Genomic DNA, 18,522 nt, shown 5'->3' on the forward strand with positions numbered 1-18,522 from the left:
GATCGCCGCTACTCTGATCGTGACGATTCGGTGGGAACGATCTCTTTTGAATGAGCGCGTCCCCCAAAGACGGCACGAACAAAACACGTCCCCAAACGTTTAATCCGGCGCGGTTTGAGGACTCTTTGGGGGGACGCGGCTGGAGATGCTCTTAGCTGAAATTCTAGCACACGTTGGGTCTGACAGTGAAGTTCCGCCATGACCGAGGCCCTCTTTGGCTCCTCTTTTCATCATCCGGGATAGTGTTCATCGTGTGTGCGAGTGGCTGCGCATCCAGGGTCGCGGTAGATTTGCCGGCCGAACTCGACATGGCGTGGATCTGGATGGTCCCGGCGGCCGGCGCCGTCCTCCTGTGGGCGGTTTCCCTCGGGCGGATACTCTCCTCCTCCGCGCCATACAGCCTGCCTCCGAGCCCTCGCTTCCCGCCCCCTCTCCGCGGCGACAGGAGGACCAGGAACGTGCTCCTCGTGCTCGCACACCCCGACGACGAGTCCATGTATGTCGCACGTACCCCTCCCTCTCATCCTCTACTCTGCTTCGTGCACGCAAGGTGCTCGACGAAATTCATGTCTCGTCCCACTCGGTCTCAAGTTGCTTAGGTCATGTACTAACTGGAATGGCGACCGAACAGCTTGTAAAAATGATAATGATCGGTGCGTACTCCCTCCGTCCTTAAATACTTGTCACAGTTTTAATGAACCTAGACAGACTTTAGCCTACGTTGACAAGTATTTAGGGCCGAAGGGAGTAGTTCGGTTAGGACCAGGGAACACAAGTTGCGCCTCCGGTTCGGCGCCTTGACCTGTTCTACCATGTTTCTTAGGTTGCTTTCCTCTTATGTGAAATCCTTGTGTTACCAATGCAGGTTTTTCACTCCAAGCATACTTTTCCTCAAGTCAAAAGGTCACAGCATTCACATCTTGTGCATGTCCTTGGGTAAGATCGCTACCCTGTTACCAATGCAAGTCTCTATTCTCTGTGCATCTTCCTGTATGTAGTACAGTCATGCTCTCCGTCCATTCGTTCAACCAAAATACAGATACACACCCATGGACTAGTTTCTACGGAAATATACTATGAGCAGTACTAGCATTAGTGTCGACCATTAGGAAGACACACCACCCACTTTTGCATCCAAGAGTATGTAGATAGGGAGCCGCGATCCATTCTCTCTATGCTGGAGGACTTGGAGAAGGTTATGTGATCTGCATGACCTGAATAACTTGTCCCCCCTGCCAATTTCAATGTAATTTGCATCTGATATGCATGTACAAGGTGTCTTATATACATGGTAATGGTTTTGATTAACTGTCAGAAAATTAGAAGGAACATATGTCTCAAGTACAAAGGAGGCTTTGGGAATGTAATATTCTTATGTACTTGTCTTTTTTGTGTGTAGATCACAGCTAAAAAGATGTGTTTATGAAAATTGTACATACATACTACACGTCTATATGTGCTTGCATGTTTTTGAGTTTTGAAAATGAAGTTTTTGAAATTTGTAAGAAACACAGGGAGCTACTTCTACTTTTCAATGTTCTGGTACCAAATAGTTATTTTTCTCCTGGCTTACTCAAACGACACGCAATATATCCTGAACGTTTTACCACCAGAAATCAGTTACTTGTAATGAAAATACCGATGTAATTGTGTGCATACTAGAGCACCAATGCTCTCTTCTTTTGTCTTATACACATGTGCGGACTGCGGAGTTAATCTTTCTCAGTGGTTACTGCCGTTTCTATAGGTAACGCTGATGGTCTTGGAAATATTCGTACAGAAGAACTATACAAAGCCTGTGCAGCTCTTAAGGTACTCAAGTCCTAGACTGCTCCATAGTGTACCCCTTGGAGAGCAAGTTTTTCTTCAGCTCTTGACAGGGCTTTCATAATTGCAGATTCCAGCTGAGCAAGTTGAAGTCTTGGACCATCAAAAGCTACAGGTCACTCATTTTTCATAGTTCAGATACTATTCCAAACACAAGTGATAGTTGAGCATACCCAATGTATATTGTAGGATGGATTTCAAGAAAAGTGGGATCACAGACTATTAGCAGAACTTACCATGGAGCAGATCCGTCTATGGGATATTGACATGGTAATGAGTTCATCTCAGTCCTCACATGAATTCAGAGTCATAATATCTTGATTTCCTTGATTGTTGCACCATATTTGAAATTATCAAACTTGAAGGAACAAATATGCAAATGTGTTGATGACCTATTACATGTAATATGAGAAAGTTTGACTATGTACCATGACAGCAATATTACTTTTATATACTTCCCAATCAATGAGTGTTATATACTTCCCAATCAATATTATTTTTGCACCATATTTGAAATCATCAAACTTGAAGGAACAAATATGCAAATATGTTCATCATCTATTACATGTAATATGAGAAAGTTTGACAGCAATATTACTTTTATATACTTCCCGTTCAATGAGTGTTATACTTGTTCAAAGGAACATCTATTACATGTAATATGAGAAACTTTGACTATTTACCATGACAGCAATATTACTTTTATTTACTTCCCGATCAATGAGTGTTATACTTGTTCAAAGGAACTTTTGACAACCTCTTGCTAATCCTGCTTGTTCCTGAGCAAAGCCATGTTATCTTATACACTATACTAGTCATCACCCATCCCCAAATCTCAACACAAGTTCTATGCGAACAGTTACTAGTATATCATATAGTATTGTGCAATTCAAATGCTTTTATCTCCTTCCTCTGGACCTCTAAAGTGTGATTATTTGCATTTAATTTTAATTCCACTGTCCATACTTACTACTGCAATATTTCATGATGTTTTAGATTGTGACCTTTGATTCCTGTGGAGTATCAGGTCATCCGAATCACTGCGACGTTCATCATGGTATAAGGTCAGTCAACTTGTTGAACACCTTATGATTAGCACCATATCATAAATATGTTTTTAAACTTCATTCTGGCATTGTGAACTTCGTCAGGAGAAGCTGTTTCAGCATCACATTCTTATCAATTCCCTGTGTTGCAAAAGCTTTATTTTTTCTTGTGTGTAATGGTAACCTAATTCCTAGTCATACTAATATAAGGAGGCTAACCCCGTTTCCCATTGCCACACACCTCTGCATACTAAAGGGCTACTGCACGACTCCATCCCCTACATGCATATGTGAGTTGATTTAAAGAAGGTTGCAATAGAATAATCAGACTAATTCTTGTGGTGCCAACTTGCCGCAAATTTAGCGTATACCATATTAGCATTTTGTTACACTTTTAATTATGGTTTTTACATGTTTGGATTACATCCAGATGCCTATTATATTTATGTGGTATATTTTTAGTCTATTGTTCTAGAGTCTAAACAGCATAATTTTTCTTGTGAACAGCAAGCTTCTTCATGAGAACCAGCAAGGAAACATTGAAGCATGGGAACTTGTAAGGATTTTTCTCAAGAGCCTTGATCATCATCCCTTTCATTCTACAGTCTGAAAGAGCATATGAATATTTTGTTGATTTTCTGTATGGTATGCTTAAAATATTCATCTCACCATTTCCATAATCAAACTAGTTCTCTGAAAGATGTATTGACACACTGTCCATCTCCTTTTATTCTTTTATCAATGTTGTTGGCACTTAAGCTAGTTATAAACTGAATGACATCTGACATGGGGAACAATAAATTAGTTGTGTTCTTATGCGCAGTTTTGAACAATAGCAGTCAGTTTGATATCTGAAAATGTAGGCCGCCTTTGTACTGCACAAATTACTATGGCCTCCATCCTTTATTTTTCTGAGCAGTACGGATGTGCTCATGTACCAGTCCATAGATTTCTTTCTTCGAGAAAACTAGCGTCTGACTATTGATATTGGTTTCTTTGGAAATGTAGGTAAGCCTGAACATGTTCCGCAAGTACAGTGGTCCAGTTGACATCTGGCTATCTTCTTTGATTTCTTCAAGCTCAAAACAACCAATATGTTGTTTAGTTAACTGCAGCCCATCCCGAACCTTTGAGGCAATGGCTGCACACAGAAGTCAGTGGGTTTGGTAAGTATAATTAGTCTTCTCTACATTGACACATAACCTCTGTTGTCTTGTTTAGAAATTCTGACCTCAGCAGAATCATAAGGTCAATTCGTAACCTTTATCAAGTGAAATAAGATTTTAAACATAGCATAGCTATGTGTAATATCCCCTTTGAAGAAATGATGACATTGCCAAACATATAGTAATTTGTTTGACTAGATTTTTTTTGGTTAGACTTGTTCTGTTTCTAGGACAAATTGTTTGACTTGTAGACAGGTTGTTGGCAGCTTGACATAAGCCTGTACTAACTGCAATATTCAATTTCTCAACTTCAAATTATGCCACGCCCAACAATTAAGGGAGCTCCAGTTATCTATCTCAGAATTCTCAATGCTGTTGGTGTTGTAAGCCGTGCATTATATTTACGAAAATCAACATATTCCTTGTGTTCTTGTAGGTTCAGGCGATTATTCGTTAGGTTCTCAAGTTACACATACATGAACATGCTCCGAAAAATTTAGCATTTGATGGATGCCATGTCAAAGCAACAAGTGTCTCGGTATCAAGAAGCTTCTTCAGAAGTAGTACAAGGCAACGGTGTTGGCGTGCTTCCACTGGATTAGATGAAATCAAGGCTACACATATGTTTATGGGCACGGTTTGATGGCTGCGAGATACTGAAACTTTTGATCCCCCTGCAGAGATGCTGGCAATGACAGTCCCTCTTGTAAGAAACTCCAGTGTTAGCTATTTGAAGAAACTTCAGTGTTACTGCTGGTGGCAATGGCGGTTGAATGGCTGTTATTTTTACTGTTTACTGCGGTGTAAATTTGTGATTGGTGCAAAATGAAAATCATTAAAGGCAAGTACAATGCAAGATGCTTATAGAGCAGTACACAGGCGCTTAAATCGGCAGTTGTTTCATGCAGCAAGCGCCAAAAGCATGGCAGCCTTTTTATGTTGAATCAGCAAGCTCTCTTATTTATGTGTCGCTACCAGAGTAACCACCGGGAACTAGCCAAAACGGCTGGGATTTAATTTCTAGCGAGCATGTATAAGAGCCGCAGTGTGGCTGCTCTTAGGGAGGTGTTTACAAAAATAAACCAGTTTTTTACTTAAACACCGGTATTTATCTAAGCATCGGTATTTAATGCTTCGTTTATTTTTTAAGCACCTTGCATTGTACATGGCCTAGTGATAAATTCACAATTACATCCAAAACAAATGTACACTTCAAAACTAAAAAAAAAAATGATATACTTTTTTTTCTCCAAAATGGGTACCCTTTGCCTCTACAATTGATGCATATGACTCTTTATTGCAAAGTCACAGTAAAATGTTACAATTATTACAATTCAACGAACACAAAGAGACTCAGCATGGATAAGCCACCTTAAGATAACTAAAAAGAAATGGCGCCAGATCATCATGAAGTTAGGCGCCTCTCACCGGCTATAGAAATCTCGTGCTAACATTGCTAATGGTTGCTCCCATTATCCATATTCTGGTTGTCTTCCGACGGCTATAGAAAGGATCACATATGGATCCAATGCGTAACAAAAGGATAACCTTTAGAAATTATGGAAAACCTTTTTTTGTTAAAGATAAAATCATGAGGAGCTGTCCACGTGGCTCATAATAAAGCATACACATCAACTAGAATGTGGTCTTTATCCTTTTTTGATACATTTAATAAATTTCCAAATGGATTTGTAACACTAGATGGAGGAGGTATATTAAAAGTCATGTAAATAAAACTCCATATAATTTTTGTAAAAGGGCATAAAAAAGATGTTGTATTATCTCCCTGTGATAAAAAAAACAACACTTAGTGCACTCATGCAAATTCCGTTTGATGAGATTATCTTTAGTTAAAATCATTTGCTTATGAAAGAACCACATAAAAAAATGATTTTAAATGGGACCTTAATCTTTCAGATATATTTCTTAAGATAAATATACATGGTTGAACTTGCGGAAATACTTTTGTACCCCCACCTGGGTGTAGGTGTTTCCGTCCCCGTCCATTTATTCATCTAGATTCGTGTCCATCATGGCAGTTGAGAACTTGAGCCGGAAGTATTCTGCCAACGGGTGTTAATTTGGGCCTTCTCATTCTTAGAAAAAGTTAAATACTAGATGCAGTGTTACATGATGTTTGCAGGGTGTCTGATAAAAAAATGGCCTATTGCTCTAATTCCCAAAAAGCAAAACTGCCGGATTTTTACAGGATGTTTGCCAGCTAAGAGCATCCCCACTCGTTGGCGCTCCCCACGCCCAAATCCGGTGAAATTGTCGTCCGGATTGGAGGAAGATTTGGCGTGGGGAGGAGTAGTTTCCCAGCCGCGTGCCCAGGCGAAGACGACGATGCGAGTTTGAAAAACGGAAACTTGATAAACTTCGGCTAAATTCGGGCAAATATAGACTAAATTTAATGATATTTAGACTAAAACGGGCGGAGTTAATACATAGAGGCCGAATTCGACTACATTTCGAATTCGGCTAGGGGAATTCAAATGCTAATTTTAAAACACGGCGCTCTACATGCCCAAACAGCGGTAGAACACCGTGTAGTCGTCGCCGCCGTCGTCGGAGCCGTCGTCCTCGACCTTCGGCGGCGCGGCCTGGCGGCTGCTGCCCTGGCCGGCGTCTCCCCACCCCGGGGATGGCTTGTACCATTCGTCGTCCGAGGACTCGAGGTCGACGACGGGGGCAACGACGCCGGATGGAGGCGTCGCGAGGACGGCGGTAGCGCGCGGCGTCGTCGGCGGCGGTTGGAGCGGCGCGCGCGGCGAGTCGGCGTGCGGTGGCCGGGTCCATCGGCCCGCCGCCGCTGCTCCGCCTCCTCGCGCTCCCACTCGCGCCTGGACCACGCCAGGGCGGCGTCCTCGGGGAGGGCGTTGTCGGCGGGCACCAGGTCGTTGAGCGACCTGGCGATCGCCTCCGCCACGGCGGCGTCCTCCGCGCGCTTCGCCTCCTCCTCGGCGAGCCTGTTTGCGGCGGCATTGGTGGCGTCCGCGGCGTCCTCCTTCTTCGCCGCCTTCCTCTTCCGCCCAGGCTGGGAGGGTTGGTCGCGGATGACGAGGGCGCCGCTGCTGCGCCCTCTGGTCGGCGGCGGAGACGCCGGCTCCTTCTTGACGCGCACCGGCGTCGAAGGCGACGTCGCCTCCTCCTCTTCACCGGCGCCAAGGATGACCTCGGCGCCGATCCGGAAGACGACGAGCCGGCAGCCATGCGCCGTGGCTGCCGGACGTTTCCCGGCGGCGGCTCGCCGATGCCCTCGATGGAGGGGCATCGTGAGCACCGGGAAGTTTTCGCCCTCGATGTGATCGAGGACGGCCTCGAGTGTCCGGCCCGGCGCGCTCCACCAACGTCGGCGGCCCGCGGCGTTGTTGCGCGGAGGCGAAGGCGGCGGGCCGTCGTAGGAGGCGAGCTCCCGCTCCCACCGCCGCAGGAAGTACGAGTTCCACGCCGTGTAGTTGTCGGGGTGGTGGCGTGGCTCGGCGCGCTCCTCATCCGTCAAGGTCATCCGCGCCTCCTCGATGGCGACGTCGAGGGCGTGGCCATGAGGCGGCGGCGGGATTGGTACGCCGCCGGCACTAAGCCGCCACCCGCCGCCGGGAGGCCTCGTGTCCGGCGGGCGGGGGTACCCGCCCGGTGGAGGAGGTGCCCCTCCCACGCGTGGAGCGACCGGCGGGAGAAGCCGTTGTTGGTTGCGCCGTCGTCGTCGTAGAACGCCATCGGGAGAGTAGAGGGAGAGTGGAGGGAGAGTGGAGCACGGGGGTACGCCTCGCGGCGAGCGTGACCGGCGTATATAGGCGCGGGCGCGGCGCCGGTGATTAATGACGCGTGGAATGCGACGCGTCCGCGGCGAGCCGGCCGGCGGCAGCCTTTAGTGCGCGCGGAAGACGATGCGTGCGCGGAAGACGACGACATTAACTCGCCGCGTGGCCGGCGAATGCAGACCGGTGGCAGGCTTTTACAGCGCGCGGACGACGATGCGATGAGGACGACGATTGGTTTCTCTCGCCGACAAGGTGGGGCCACCAGACGCGCGGGAAGTTTCCTCGGTGTTTCTCGCGCTTTCGTTTCGTCCGGAGTCCCCGAGCGCTCCCCGGGGGGCTGGGGATGGCGTGGGATCGCCGATGAATTTAGGCCCAAATCCGGACGAAAACGAGGAACCGGGGGCGGCCAAATTACACCGTCCGGATGGAAAAAACGTCGTTCGGGGTCTCATCGGGGCTACGAGTGAGATGCTCTAAGCTAGAGTCACATGAGCAGTAGGGAAATCCGGCAAGAAACACAGCTGCCCCGTCAGCTCTCTGAAGATAGCAGTTACTGAAGCTTCCAGATCCGTCAGCTCGCCTGGCCCGCCGGAGCTTCCTGTTCAGCTCAGCTCAGCTCAGCTCTGGTGTACTTTCCACCGTCGGATGCCCACGCAACCCTATCTCAAAAACAGCCAGGAGTCCCCGTCCCCATGGCATCCCGAGCGTGCGGCCATTCCGGCCTCCCGCCGGCTCGCCGGCACGCGGCCCTCCTCCTCCCGGCGGCGGCGGCGGCTCCCCCGTGCGTCTCGCAGCCCGCTTCCCGTCGGAGAAGCCACGCTCACCTAGCCTGCGCCGCTGCCGGCCTTCATTCCACGGAAGCACGCCGCGGGCTGGAGTTCTTGTCCGCTAGCAGCGCTGACCGTCCTCCTGCTCTCTGCTGGACTACCTCGGGTGCTCCCCGGGTTGTCTCCTCTTACCTTGGTAAGCAGCCCTTATAGCTTGCTATGGATTGCGTGACGTTTCTCTGCTGCCAGTAACCAAATCCAAATCTGATCCATACATCGTTCGATTCCGCTGCGCAAGATTCGGGTTGACTCTGTATTATACCTATTGATAGCTGTTTATTTTAATAAAAAAAACACTAGTTTGATGGAATACATTGCTCGTCTCATTGTTGAAATGTATAGTGGTTCTTGGTGACGGGTGGTGCCCTTGACATGCTTGACGAAATGACCGAGCTCCCCGGGTTGTCTCCTCTTACCTTGGTAAGCAGCCCTTATAGCTTGCTATGGATTGCGTGACGTTTCTCTGCTGCCAGTAACCAAATCCAAATCTGATCCATACATCGTTCGATTCCGCTGCGCAAGATTCGGGTTGACTCTGTATTATACCTATTGATAGCTGTTTATTTTAATAAAAAAAACACTAGTTTGATGGAATACATTGCTCGTCTCATTGTTGAAATGTATAGTGGTTCTTGGTGACGGGTGGTGCCCTTGACATGCTTGACGAAATGACCGAACAAACTCCGTTGCATTGTTGTCCATCTCATTGTCCTCGCTGTGCTCGATGGAGCGCTCTAGAAGAAATAACATGTAAGCGCAGTTGCAATCGCAGGAATCCCAAGGATGCGCTCAACATGATCTAAGTTTGTGCTCTCTCATGGTCTCTCTACATTGCGCATCAATGTATAGCGTGTGCACTCAGTTATCCGTATGCACGCCAACTTCTACATGGCATGCACTTCCATTCCGTATTTATGCCAAAGGGGACTTGCATAACGCTGTCTAGAATCTTCTTTATTGCAATCTGCTAGAATCATGGCTTTTTGTCATTTAGGTTATTATTCAATCTTGGCGAGGCATGTTATCTTTTTTTTAATCACATGGTTTCATTATAACAGTAAGATGTAGGTCGTTGTCATGGTTGAAGCAAATAAGGCATGATGTCAGAGTGCAAACATCCAATGTGAACCTTGGAGCTGGGAGCTATGACGGAGATCAAGCAGGTAGCCATGGAGAACAGTTGGATAGCTCTGGTACCAAAAGTACAAATGAACCGTGAGTTCTCGTCCTTCACTGTTTTCCATCCAACTTTTGTCCTGGCCTCTCACAAATGGCATTGAGCTTATACTGTGGACAATGCATGGCAGAGCAAAACCACTCGCGGGATACCGTTACATTCAAGCTATTGCTGTGGTGCTACTTCTGTGCGCACTGGCATCTGCTTTCATTGTTTTCTTTAAAGGACAGCCATCTGCAGTTGTAGCAGCGCTAGCAAAGTCAGGTTTCACTGCAGCATTTACACTGATTTTCGTATCGGAGATTGGGGATAAGGTATATAACCCATTCCAGTAGGCCTCTTTCTCTTCTTGGTATCCCTCTAGGTACATTTGATCGTGTCTCGTACCCTCCTCTAGAAAGAGTTTTTTATGTATTCTCATTTCCTTCATAGTGGCCTGCTTCAAGTCTAGGGTTCACATACACTCTTTGTTGTCAGTCCTTTTTTTAAGATTTAATACTCATGCTCTGTCACTAAAGTTTTGAGTCACCCCTCTGTGGAGTCTTTTCCCACGAGTAGAAGCTTGATATAATGAACCCTTGGTGAGTAATGTATAACATTAAACATAGCATGCAGCTTGATCTACAGTTTTGATTGTGAGTTCTGCTCTTAAGAATTTGGGACCTTGATTGTCAGATCTGTAAGATTCGAGTTTTATTACATTGATAACATACCGTGTTCAGTTTAGACCTTAGATCACCATCAGTTGTAGCCATATATTAATACTCATGCTCTGTCACTAAAGTTCAGAGTCACCCCTCTGTGGAGTCTTTCTTCTCATGAGTAGAAGCTTGATATAATGAACCCTTGGTGTGTAATGTATAGCATGTAACATAGCAGCATGCAGCTTGATCTACAGTTCTGATTATGAGTTATGCTCTTGCGAATTTGGGAACTTGATTGTCAGTTCTATAAGGTTTGAGCTTTATTGCATTGACATCATACTGTTTTTAGTTTAGACCTTAGATCACCATAAATTGTAGCTACATATTGTGCCAGTGTTTTTCCTCATCTGGAACCTTTAATCAGCGAACATCTTATGCTTTGTGTTGATGCTTATTTGGTATGTTTAATACAGTCAAGTTAACCAAAAAAAATTGACCAGATTGACCCTTCTTGTCATTGCAGACATTTTTCATTGCTGCACTACTCGCTATGCAGTATCAGAAAGCATTGGTATGTGGAGGACCCTGACATTTTAGATCTGTCTCACCTTATTTCCTAGTTATTCCATTTTCCCTCTAATCTAGTTTTTCCTTCCCTGTGAGTCTCATCTTGATTGCTAGAATAGTATATATAATGGTTTATGCCCTTTTGTGTATATGAAAGACTAGCATGCCCTTGTAACGGGATTTTGTTGAGGGGTCTTATGATCACTGGCCATTGCTCTTACATTTGTGTAAAAAGTTGAGCAGAGAACAACCCCTTGTAAAAATAAGACATACCCTTGATCCATCCAAGAGCAGGAAGACTGTTTTGTAGCTAGAGTTCAAGATATCAATGAAAGTGAGTTCATTGCTAACTATGTGCTAAAAGGCAACGAAATAAAACACATATCAAACTAAATGTAGTTTATGGGGTCTTGACATGCTTTTCATGGTGCATAAATTATTGTGGTCTCACTTACAGGCACTTCAATTGCAGCTTAGCACACAACCTGCCACTAGACTTCAGCACCATCCTGTAGAATTTTACTTTTGCCAGAAGCCCTGAACCTAGCTACTGATGGTGGCAGGCTGGCAGCCTAAGGTGAGGTTGTAGAAGCAGGGGTTAGCGGGGAATGGCAATAGATGCATCTGGCCGTGCTGAAGGATGCTTTCGATATGAAATTTGGAAAGACACGTTTGTATCTTAGTATGGCATTTTTGATAAAGTGATACATGTTTTAGCGATTTCACATGGCATAATTGTCTCCACTGGCATATCTATGGGAATTATTATTTTATGCTGCCATTTTCATAGATTTAGTCTTGAGGTGTCATTTCCATCATCATGGTTACTTGAATGTCATACATATGTTTGTCTCCTGGTGATGATATATTTTCTTACAGTTTTATTATTTGTAGAGAAATATTTAATTTCCTAGATAACTATTTTAATGGTGAATTAGTGATTAATTATGCACATTTTATGAGCAGGTTTTACTTGGGTCAATGGCTGCTCTTTCCCTGATGACTATTGTGAGCGTCGTGATTGGACGGATCTTTCAGTCTGTACCAGCACAGTTTCAAACAAGTTAGTAACAGTGTAACACTACATAGCTTGCTCGCTAAATCAGTTGATTGTGTTTTATAGAAAATTTCAACACTTCCGCTGTTACTGATGCAAAATGGTTTGTAATATAGATGTGTTATGCTTTGCACTCAGATATACTAACAGACATACACAAAAACATGTTTTTCTGCAGCTTTGCCAATAGGAGAATATGCAGCAGTTGCGCTCCTTGCGTTTTTTGGTTTCAAGTCAATTAAAGATGCATGGGCACTTCCAGATAATACAAATGGGAATCTTCAAGAGAACTCTGAATCTGGCGAACTAGCTGAAGCTGAGGAGCTTGTTAAGGAAAAGGTTGTGCTTTCCAGATATTTTGATTCTGTTGTGCTTTCCTGTATAAAGGCTCACCGTCCAGTATGCAACTTCGACTGTTACTTTTCATGTGAACAAGCTAGTAAAACCGTGTATAAGTTCTAGTATTCGGAATTTTGTTTCATAATAAATATGATGTTACTATTTTCATGTGCCCAGTCTAGATATTTTGTTATGCATTGCAAGCCAAAACTAGAGAGGTTTGACTTTTACTACACATTTTCTAATACATCACCTATTTCCAAACGGATGTAGCATAAATCTTTTGCTTTACTTTAAGTTCCTGAAAATCTGCATCAGCTATGCAGTGGCCACGCAAAGATTTTCTGCTTTAGCATATGATGCTTTTGTGAATTTATTTATTCAATTGTGTTCCAGACAAACTTGAAGTGATGAAAGTTCCCTGCCTTCCTGCCATCTTTTGTTTACTGAAAGGTTGTTTGCTTTGTAGGTTTCACAGAAACTCACGAGTCCTATAGCAATTATCTGGAAATCCTTTAGTCTTGTTTTCTTTGCGGTAAGTTGTTTCTCATATTCAGAAACATTATCTGTCTAATACTCACAGCTGCAGAAACTCGGATGTTAAATCTTGTCAATTCATGAACAATGGTTTATCGATTGCCAAACTTTCTGTACATGTAGGAGTGGGGAGATCGCTCTATGCTGGCTACAATTGCTTTAGGTGCCGCACAGGTCTGTTCAGCACATAGATACATCGCTTGCTTGATGAGTTGGTCCAGCTTTGTGTAAGCATAAACCGGGCTCTTATTTTTGCAGTCCCCTTTGGGCGTTGCTAGCGGGGCCATAGCTGGACACTTGATTGCAACTTTGTTTGCGATTATTGGAGGAGCATTCCTAGCTAACTACCTGTCCGAGAAACTGGTAAGATAGCTAAAATACTTATGGTCGATCTTTTATGCTTTGGCTTGTCGTCAGTTTCAGATACTTCGTGAGTACAAGCATAAATTGTAATGCAGCTGCAAATAGTGTATTGCTAGTTCTGGTTGCTTCTTGTCTAGATTAATCATGAACACTTCGGCTCATTTTTGTGCATCATTTTGATAGCTTGGCTTTAGTTCATATGGCTTACGATAAAATGCACATCTCACCAGGTTGGTCTGCTGGGAGGAGTACTATTTTTGCTGTTTGCCGCCGCCACGCTTTTTGGTGTATTCTGATCTGTCTGAAGAATCTGCTGCTCGCAGTAGCTTTTCACACTGCCAATGTGGTAACAAATTCTGAAGTTTGAGGGGCATTCCACTCTGAAGTTTTAGTTGCGCAAATTTTATGTACTCCGTATGTAATTGTAATTAGGTATTCCTGGACTTTTCAGAAGATTTTGATGTGTATAATTGTTGATGTATCTTGAATGCCATGTTAAGTATGTCTTGTAGGATACCTGGATTCCTTTTGTGCGTGAAAACTAAACGCTGTCATCGTATCTTCGAGAGCCCATTTAGCTAAGGCATGTACCTATCCCATAAACAAAGGCCTGATACCTCATTGTAAATTTGTAATTGCATCTCTGATATCAATAAAGTGAAAGACCGGGGCTGTCTGTGTGTTCTTGTTCCCATTGATACTTTGATAGGAGAGTCAGACTTTTTTTTAGTAAATATATAAGACTGTTCAGTATTTTTGCGCTCATGGAGCTTACACGCTCGCTCTAGAAGAGATTCCTAGGTTTTGGTCTTCATTCTTCAGAAATATGTAAAGGGCTCATGTTGATGATAGCAACACCTGAATCTCATTCTTTAAAAATCTTTGGAAACATTGCAATGCATGCATCTTCGAAAACGAGCAGCTCTCTGTTTCCAGGCTCATAAAAAGGATTAGGGTAGAGGCGACACTCTGGGCGAAAGCTGGAGCTGCTGGCCTAAGAGTTACCATTCCAACAACCTGGGACGTCCACTAAATCCCTGTAACAAATGATGCAATCACCTCCTGTTCAATGAAAAGAAAAAAGACAGATCAATTTTATTTCGGAAGGGCCAATCTCTCTCCCTGCTTTCTCCAGAGTTCTTTTTTACTTTGTCAAAGGACAGAAACGCAGCAAGTAAATCTGAAGATCTATCATAGCTCGTCAACTTACCTTTATCTTTGGGCTGTGGCTGCCTTAAAAGAATATGTGTAAGTTCAGAAGCTCTTAAACAAATAACCACACGCTGATTCAGAGACCAATATTAAGGGCGTGGTTGGTTCCTTACATCTACTGGGCCAAAAACCGTCCATTTAGTTGCCCCACTCGCATGGATTTTTTTTTTTTTTTTTTTTTTTGCATTGGATGAGATTAGATAAGAAGTTTTAAGTTGCTCATGCGACTCGGTGAGTTTGGTGAGAACATTCTCAATATTTCTAGAGCCGTTTTTGAGGTGCTCAAAATCCTCACGGCGTTTATCATTTGCAACTACAAGCTCGTTATTTTTTTAATGCCAAAGCTCCTTCGCCACTTCAAAAACTCTATCACAGGATTCCTTTACTTTGGGCAATTCTAGAGAAAAAGCCTCCTAAAGAGATGTCTTGGTGGTTTGTTCTTCTTCAAGAGCTTGACTTAGAGTTGCAATTTCATTAGAATAATTACGCTCATGATCTTGCATTTTCTCGACAATTTTCTTGCTCTCAATAGCAATAGTTAAAAATTCAAAGAAGTTAGAGCAAGCAACTTTGTCTTTACGAAGAGCATGAAAGACCAACTCATCCTTCTTTTTTAAGGAGGCAACATCATCCTCCCCTTCTTCATAATCTTCATCTTCGTCACACGAGAAAGATAATCTTCTATGGTAGGAGATGTCGTAGAAGTCCTAGCCATAAGGCATATATGGGAACCGAAAAATGATGGAGATAATGAGCTACTTCAAGCCTCGACTTGACACGTAGTATCTTCTGTTTCCTCTATGTACATTGTTAGTCACACAAATACTAGAATAAATAGAAGTACTTTTATCGGGGAAATAAGGAATAGCAAGCATGTCATCGTGAGATTTAGATAAGAAATTTACAAATGATATGAACCATGTATAGCATTTACGGTGCTAGAAGTGTTTAAGTCCAAAGATGAAGTATTGCAATGAGATAGAAATGAAGGATCATCAATAATAAATTCATTATCAACATTGCAATGTTCATCACCACTCACCTTAGCACTTCATTGTGTCTTGCCACACGTTGTGAAGTGGGTGGAAGTTCACCACGACTGGAAGTAGAGGGAACACAACCATCTTCAATAATATTGGACACATCATATATTTCTTGAAGTTTTGTCCATAACTCATGAGAGCTCCGAAAAGGCATGATTGCAAAAGTATCTACATTGCTTAAAGCATTAGCAAGCACATTAGAAGCTTTAGCATTGAGATATAAAATTTTCGCATCCTTTAAAGATAGATTTTGGGAATCTATCGGAGAAAAAAAACTATATCTACAATTTGTTCCTTACTTGGGTCCATAACCCAAAAATGACTTGGAAAGCAAATTTTCCAAACATCTTAATTTGTGCCATCGAATATAAAAGTGTACCCACAAAAAAAGTATATAAAAGTGTCATTGTGCACTAATCTCCTAGCCGACATCTTCACTCTCAAGATGGTGAATCCTAAAATGAGAGACCAGGTTCTGATACCAATTGAAAGGACAAAGGTGTTGCCTAGAGGGGGTGAATAGGCAGTTTAACAATTTACGAGATGAGTTTAACAAATGCGGAATAAAACCAACGTTTAATATGTCAAGCACAACCTATATCAACTGGGAACACCTATTTTCACCAACAACTTACGGTAAGCAAGACATGCAACTATGTGATAGAAAAATATATAACTTCAAGCAGAAAATCTATCACAAAGTAAAGTGCATAAATAAAGAGCTTGGTATATAACCGAGGCACACCGAGACGATGATGTATCCCAAAGTTCATACTCTTGCGAGTGCCACTCTCCGTTGGAGCGGTGTGGAGGCACAATGCTCCCTAAACACCATGATGGCTCATCGTATTCTCCTAGAGCCTTTTCACCAAATGGGAAGTCATAGAGCCGTTGCTCAAATACTTATCTCTCAAATTCCACCAAAGCTACAAATGCTATTGGAAAATAAGAGAGGAAGAACAAATAAATCCACAAAGAACTTCAAAATCTAGATCCACTATATTCCCCTCACTAAGAGAGGATAGTAATTGGTGGAAATGTAGATCTAGATCTCATCTCACTTTTTCCTCAAGAAGGAGGAATGAGCTCACCGCCAGAATCAACCTGCTGCCGCTAGAATATTCTGGTATATGCCGAAAGGCTATACCAAGCGTTATTCCGGCAACCGCCGAACTGATACCGGCTCGCCGAGTTCATGCTAGCGCACGAGTTTGAGCCAGCCCAACCTTGTGTAACTAGTTCCCATTCCGGCGAGCATTCCGGCTCACCGGTCTGTGCGTTGGACCAGTTCAGCGTGTAAATCAACACTGCCGATTTTACATCTGGATTGGGTCGCAAAATTCCTCCAAACGGCTAGTTTTATCCCTTGGATTATAAATAGCCTTTATTTCTCCCTTGGATTCATTTAGCTATCTCTCTCATACTCTATTGTTGAACTTCAAAATCTTTCTTCCTCTCCCATTCCTCCTATGATCCTTGCATCTTCTTGAAGAATTTGAAAGAGGAGATCTAGATCTACAATCTCCACCAATCAATTCCTACTCTAAGTGAGGGGAACTCTTGGGATCTAGATCTTGAAGTTATTTGTTAATTTCCTCCATTGTTCTTCCTTTCTAATTCCTACATAGCACTCTATTGCTCTGGGGGATTTGAGCGTGTAAATCGACACTGCCGATTTTACAGCTGGATTGGGTCGCAAAATTCCTCCAAACGGCTAGTTTTATCCCTTGGATTATAAATAGCCTTTATTTCTCCCTTGGATTCATTTAGCTATCTCTCTCATACTCTATTGTTGAACTTCAAAATCTTGCTTTCTCTCCCATTCCTCCTATGATCCTTGCATCTTCTTGAAGAATTTGAAAGAGGAGATCTAGATCTACAATCTCCACCAATCAATTCCTACTCTAAGTGAGGGGAACTCTTGGGATCTAGATCTTGAAGTTATTTGTTAATTTCCTCCATTGTTCTTCCTTTCTAATTCCTACATAGCACTCTATTGCTCTGGGGGATTTGAGTGTGAAGGATTTGAACACCTTTGGTGCTCTTGCTTTGCATCCTTGCATAATATTGATATCTCCATTACGATTAGTTCAACGAGAGTCCATGAGCTTGTTACTCTTGGAGGGTGACCTCCTAGTTGGCTTGGCGGCTGGTGCTCTGGTGATCTCTTTTTGAAATATTGCGAAGAGGCGCAGGATTCTCCTTCGTCGAGCTTGTGAAGTGGGTGTGGAGCTTGCCATCTCCAGAGTGGAGGAAAAACTAGCGATAATGAAATGGCGTTTGTCCTTTGTGGTATTTGCTCGGAGAAGAAGGCGCGCATTCGTGGCATTCGGGAGACCTTCGTGGTAGCCATCACCTGTCCAACGTGACGTGCCTCGCTTCTTATCGCTCGTGTCTATCTTGTTATCTCTATACCCGAGACATTTATTTCCTTATGATAGCATTGTGCTTGAAGTTGTTATATCTTGTTTATCACTCGTGTCTATCTTGTTTAGATAAAATTATTGTTGGTGCACCTAGTTGAGCCTAGCTTATTTAGGTTGTGTGCTTGTAAAATAAACTTCAGTTTAATTCCGCAATCTTACAAGCGAAATCCGCAATTGTTTTTTAAAACGCATATTCACTCTCCTTTAGGTGACATCTCGTTCCTTCAAAGGATCGGGATACTTGACACTGAAAACTGCATCAATTTAAACAAAGTGACACAATCTAGTTGCTTTTCTTTGTTAGGTTTGTCCATCATGCCATTATCCTAATGACATGACTGCATTATTAATCGACAACACATGTCTATGGTTAGGAAGCCTTGTCCATCATTAAACAACATGCTAGTATTAGAGGCTTACTACGGACACGATGTTGTTCATGAAACCACACATGTATTATGTTTCTGGTTAATGCAATTCTACCTTGGAGTGTAAACATGTATCATGAACAAGAAATACGATAACAA

General features: G+C 43.3%; 2 protein-coding genes across 2 annotated transcripts; both read left to right on the plus strand.

The window, feature by feature from the left end:
- Positions 1–252: 252 nt before the first annotated feature.
- On the plus strand, positions 253–4,789 carry LOC124675230 (probable N-acetylglucosaminyl-phosphatidylinositol de-N-acetylase). Its single transcript, XM_047211297.1, has 9 exons — positions 253–496; positions 866–936; positions 1,748–1,812; positions 1,898–1,942; positions 2,017–2,097; positions 2,824–2,891; positions 3,381–3,429; positions 3,882–4,039; positions 4,476–4,789. The coding sequence occupies exons 1-9, from the start codon at positions 309–311 to the stop codon at positions 4,537–4,539; spliced, it is 789 nt and encodes a 262-aa protein (XP_047067253.1). The 5' UTR covers positions 253–308; the 3' UTR covers positions 4,540–4,789.
- Positions 4,790–8,495: 3,706 nt separating this feature from the next.
- On the plus strand, positions 8,496–13,715 carry LOC124673105 (GDT1-like protein 2, chloroplastic). Its single transcript, XM_047209232.1, has 10 exons — positions 8,496–8,766; positions 9,689–9,845; positions 9,938–10,121; positions 10,975–11,022; positions 11,985–12,081; positions 12,254–12,414; positions 12,884–12,949; positions 13,075–13,125; positions 13,210–13,314; positions 13,545–13,715. Exons 1-10 carry the CDS (start codon positions 8,496–8,498, stop codon positions 13,608–13,610), a joined length of 1,206 nt encoding a protein of 401 aa, XP_047065188.1. The 3' UTR covers positions 13,611–13,715.
- Positions 13,716–18,522: the final 4,807 nt, after the last annotated feature.

Source organism: Lolium rigidum, chromosome 7, assembly GCF_022539505.1.
Source record: "Lolium rigidum isolate FL_2022 chromosome 7, APGP_CSIRO_Lrig_0.1, whole genome shotgun sequence".
Taxonomy (NCBI): Eukaryota; Viridiplantae; Streptophyta; class Magnoliopsida; order Poales; family Poaceae; genus Lolium; species Lolium rigidum.

What these genes read in the sequence shown, in the direction of transcription:
- LOC124675230 (XM_047211297.1), top strand. Translation starts at nt 309, where the DNA reads ATGGCGTGGATCTGGATGGTCCCGGCGGCCGGCGCCGTCCTCCTGTGG. An exon ending in AAGCCTGTGCAGCTCTTAAG is followed by an intron (nt 1,813 to 1,897) that starts GTACTCAAGTCC and finishes TCATAATTGCAG; the next exon opens with ATTCCAGCTGAGCAAGTTGA. An exon ending in TGGACCATCAAAAGCTACAG is followed by an intron (nt 1,943 to 2,016) that starts GTCACTCATTTT and finishes TGTATATTGTAG; the next exon opens with GATGGATTTCAAGAAAAGTG.
- LOC124673105 (XM_047209232.1), top strand. Translation starts at nt 8,496, where the DNA reads ATGGCATCCCGAGCGTGCGGCCATTCCGGCCTCCCGCCGGCTCGCCGG. An exon ending in TGCAGTATCAGAAAGCATTG is followed by an intron (nt 11,023 to 11,984) that starts GTATGTGGAGGA and finishes TTTTATGAGCAG; the next exon opens with GTTTTACTTGGGTCAATGGC. An exon ending in TTAGTCTTGTTTTCTTTGCG is followed by an intron (nt 12,950 to 13,074) that starts GTAAGTTGTTTC and finishes CTGTACATGTAG; the next exon opens with GAGTGGGGAGATCGCTCTAT.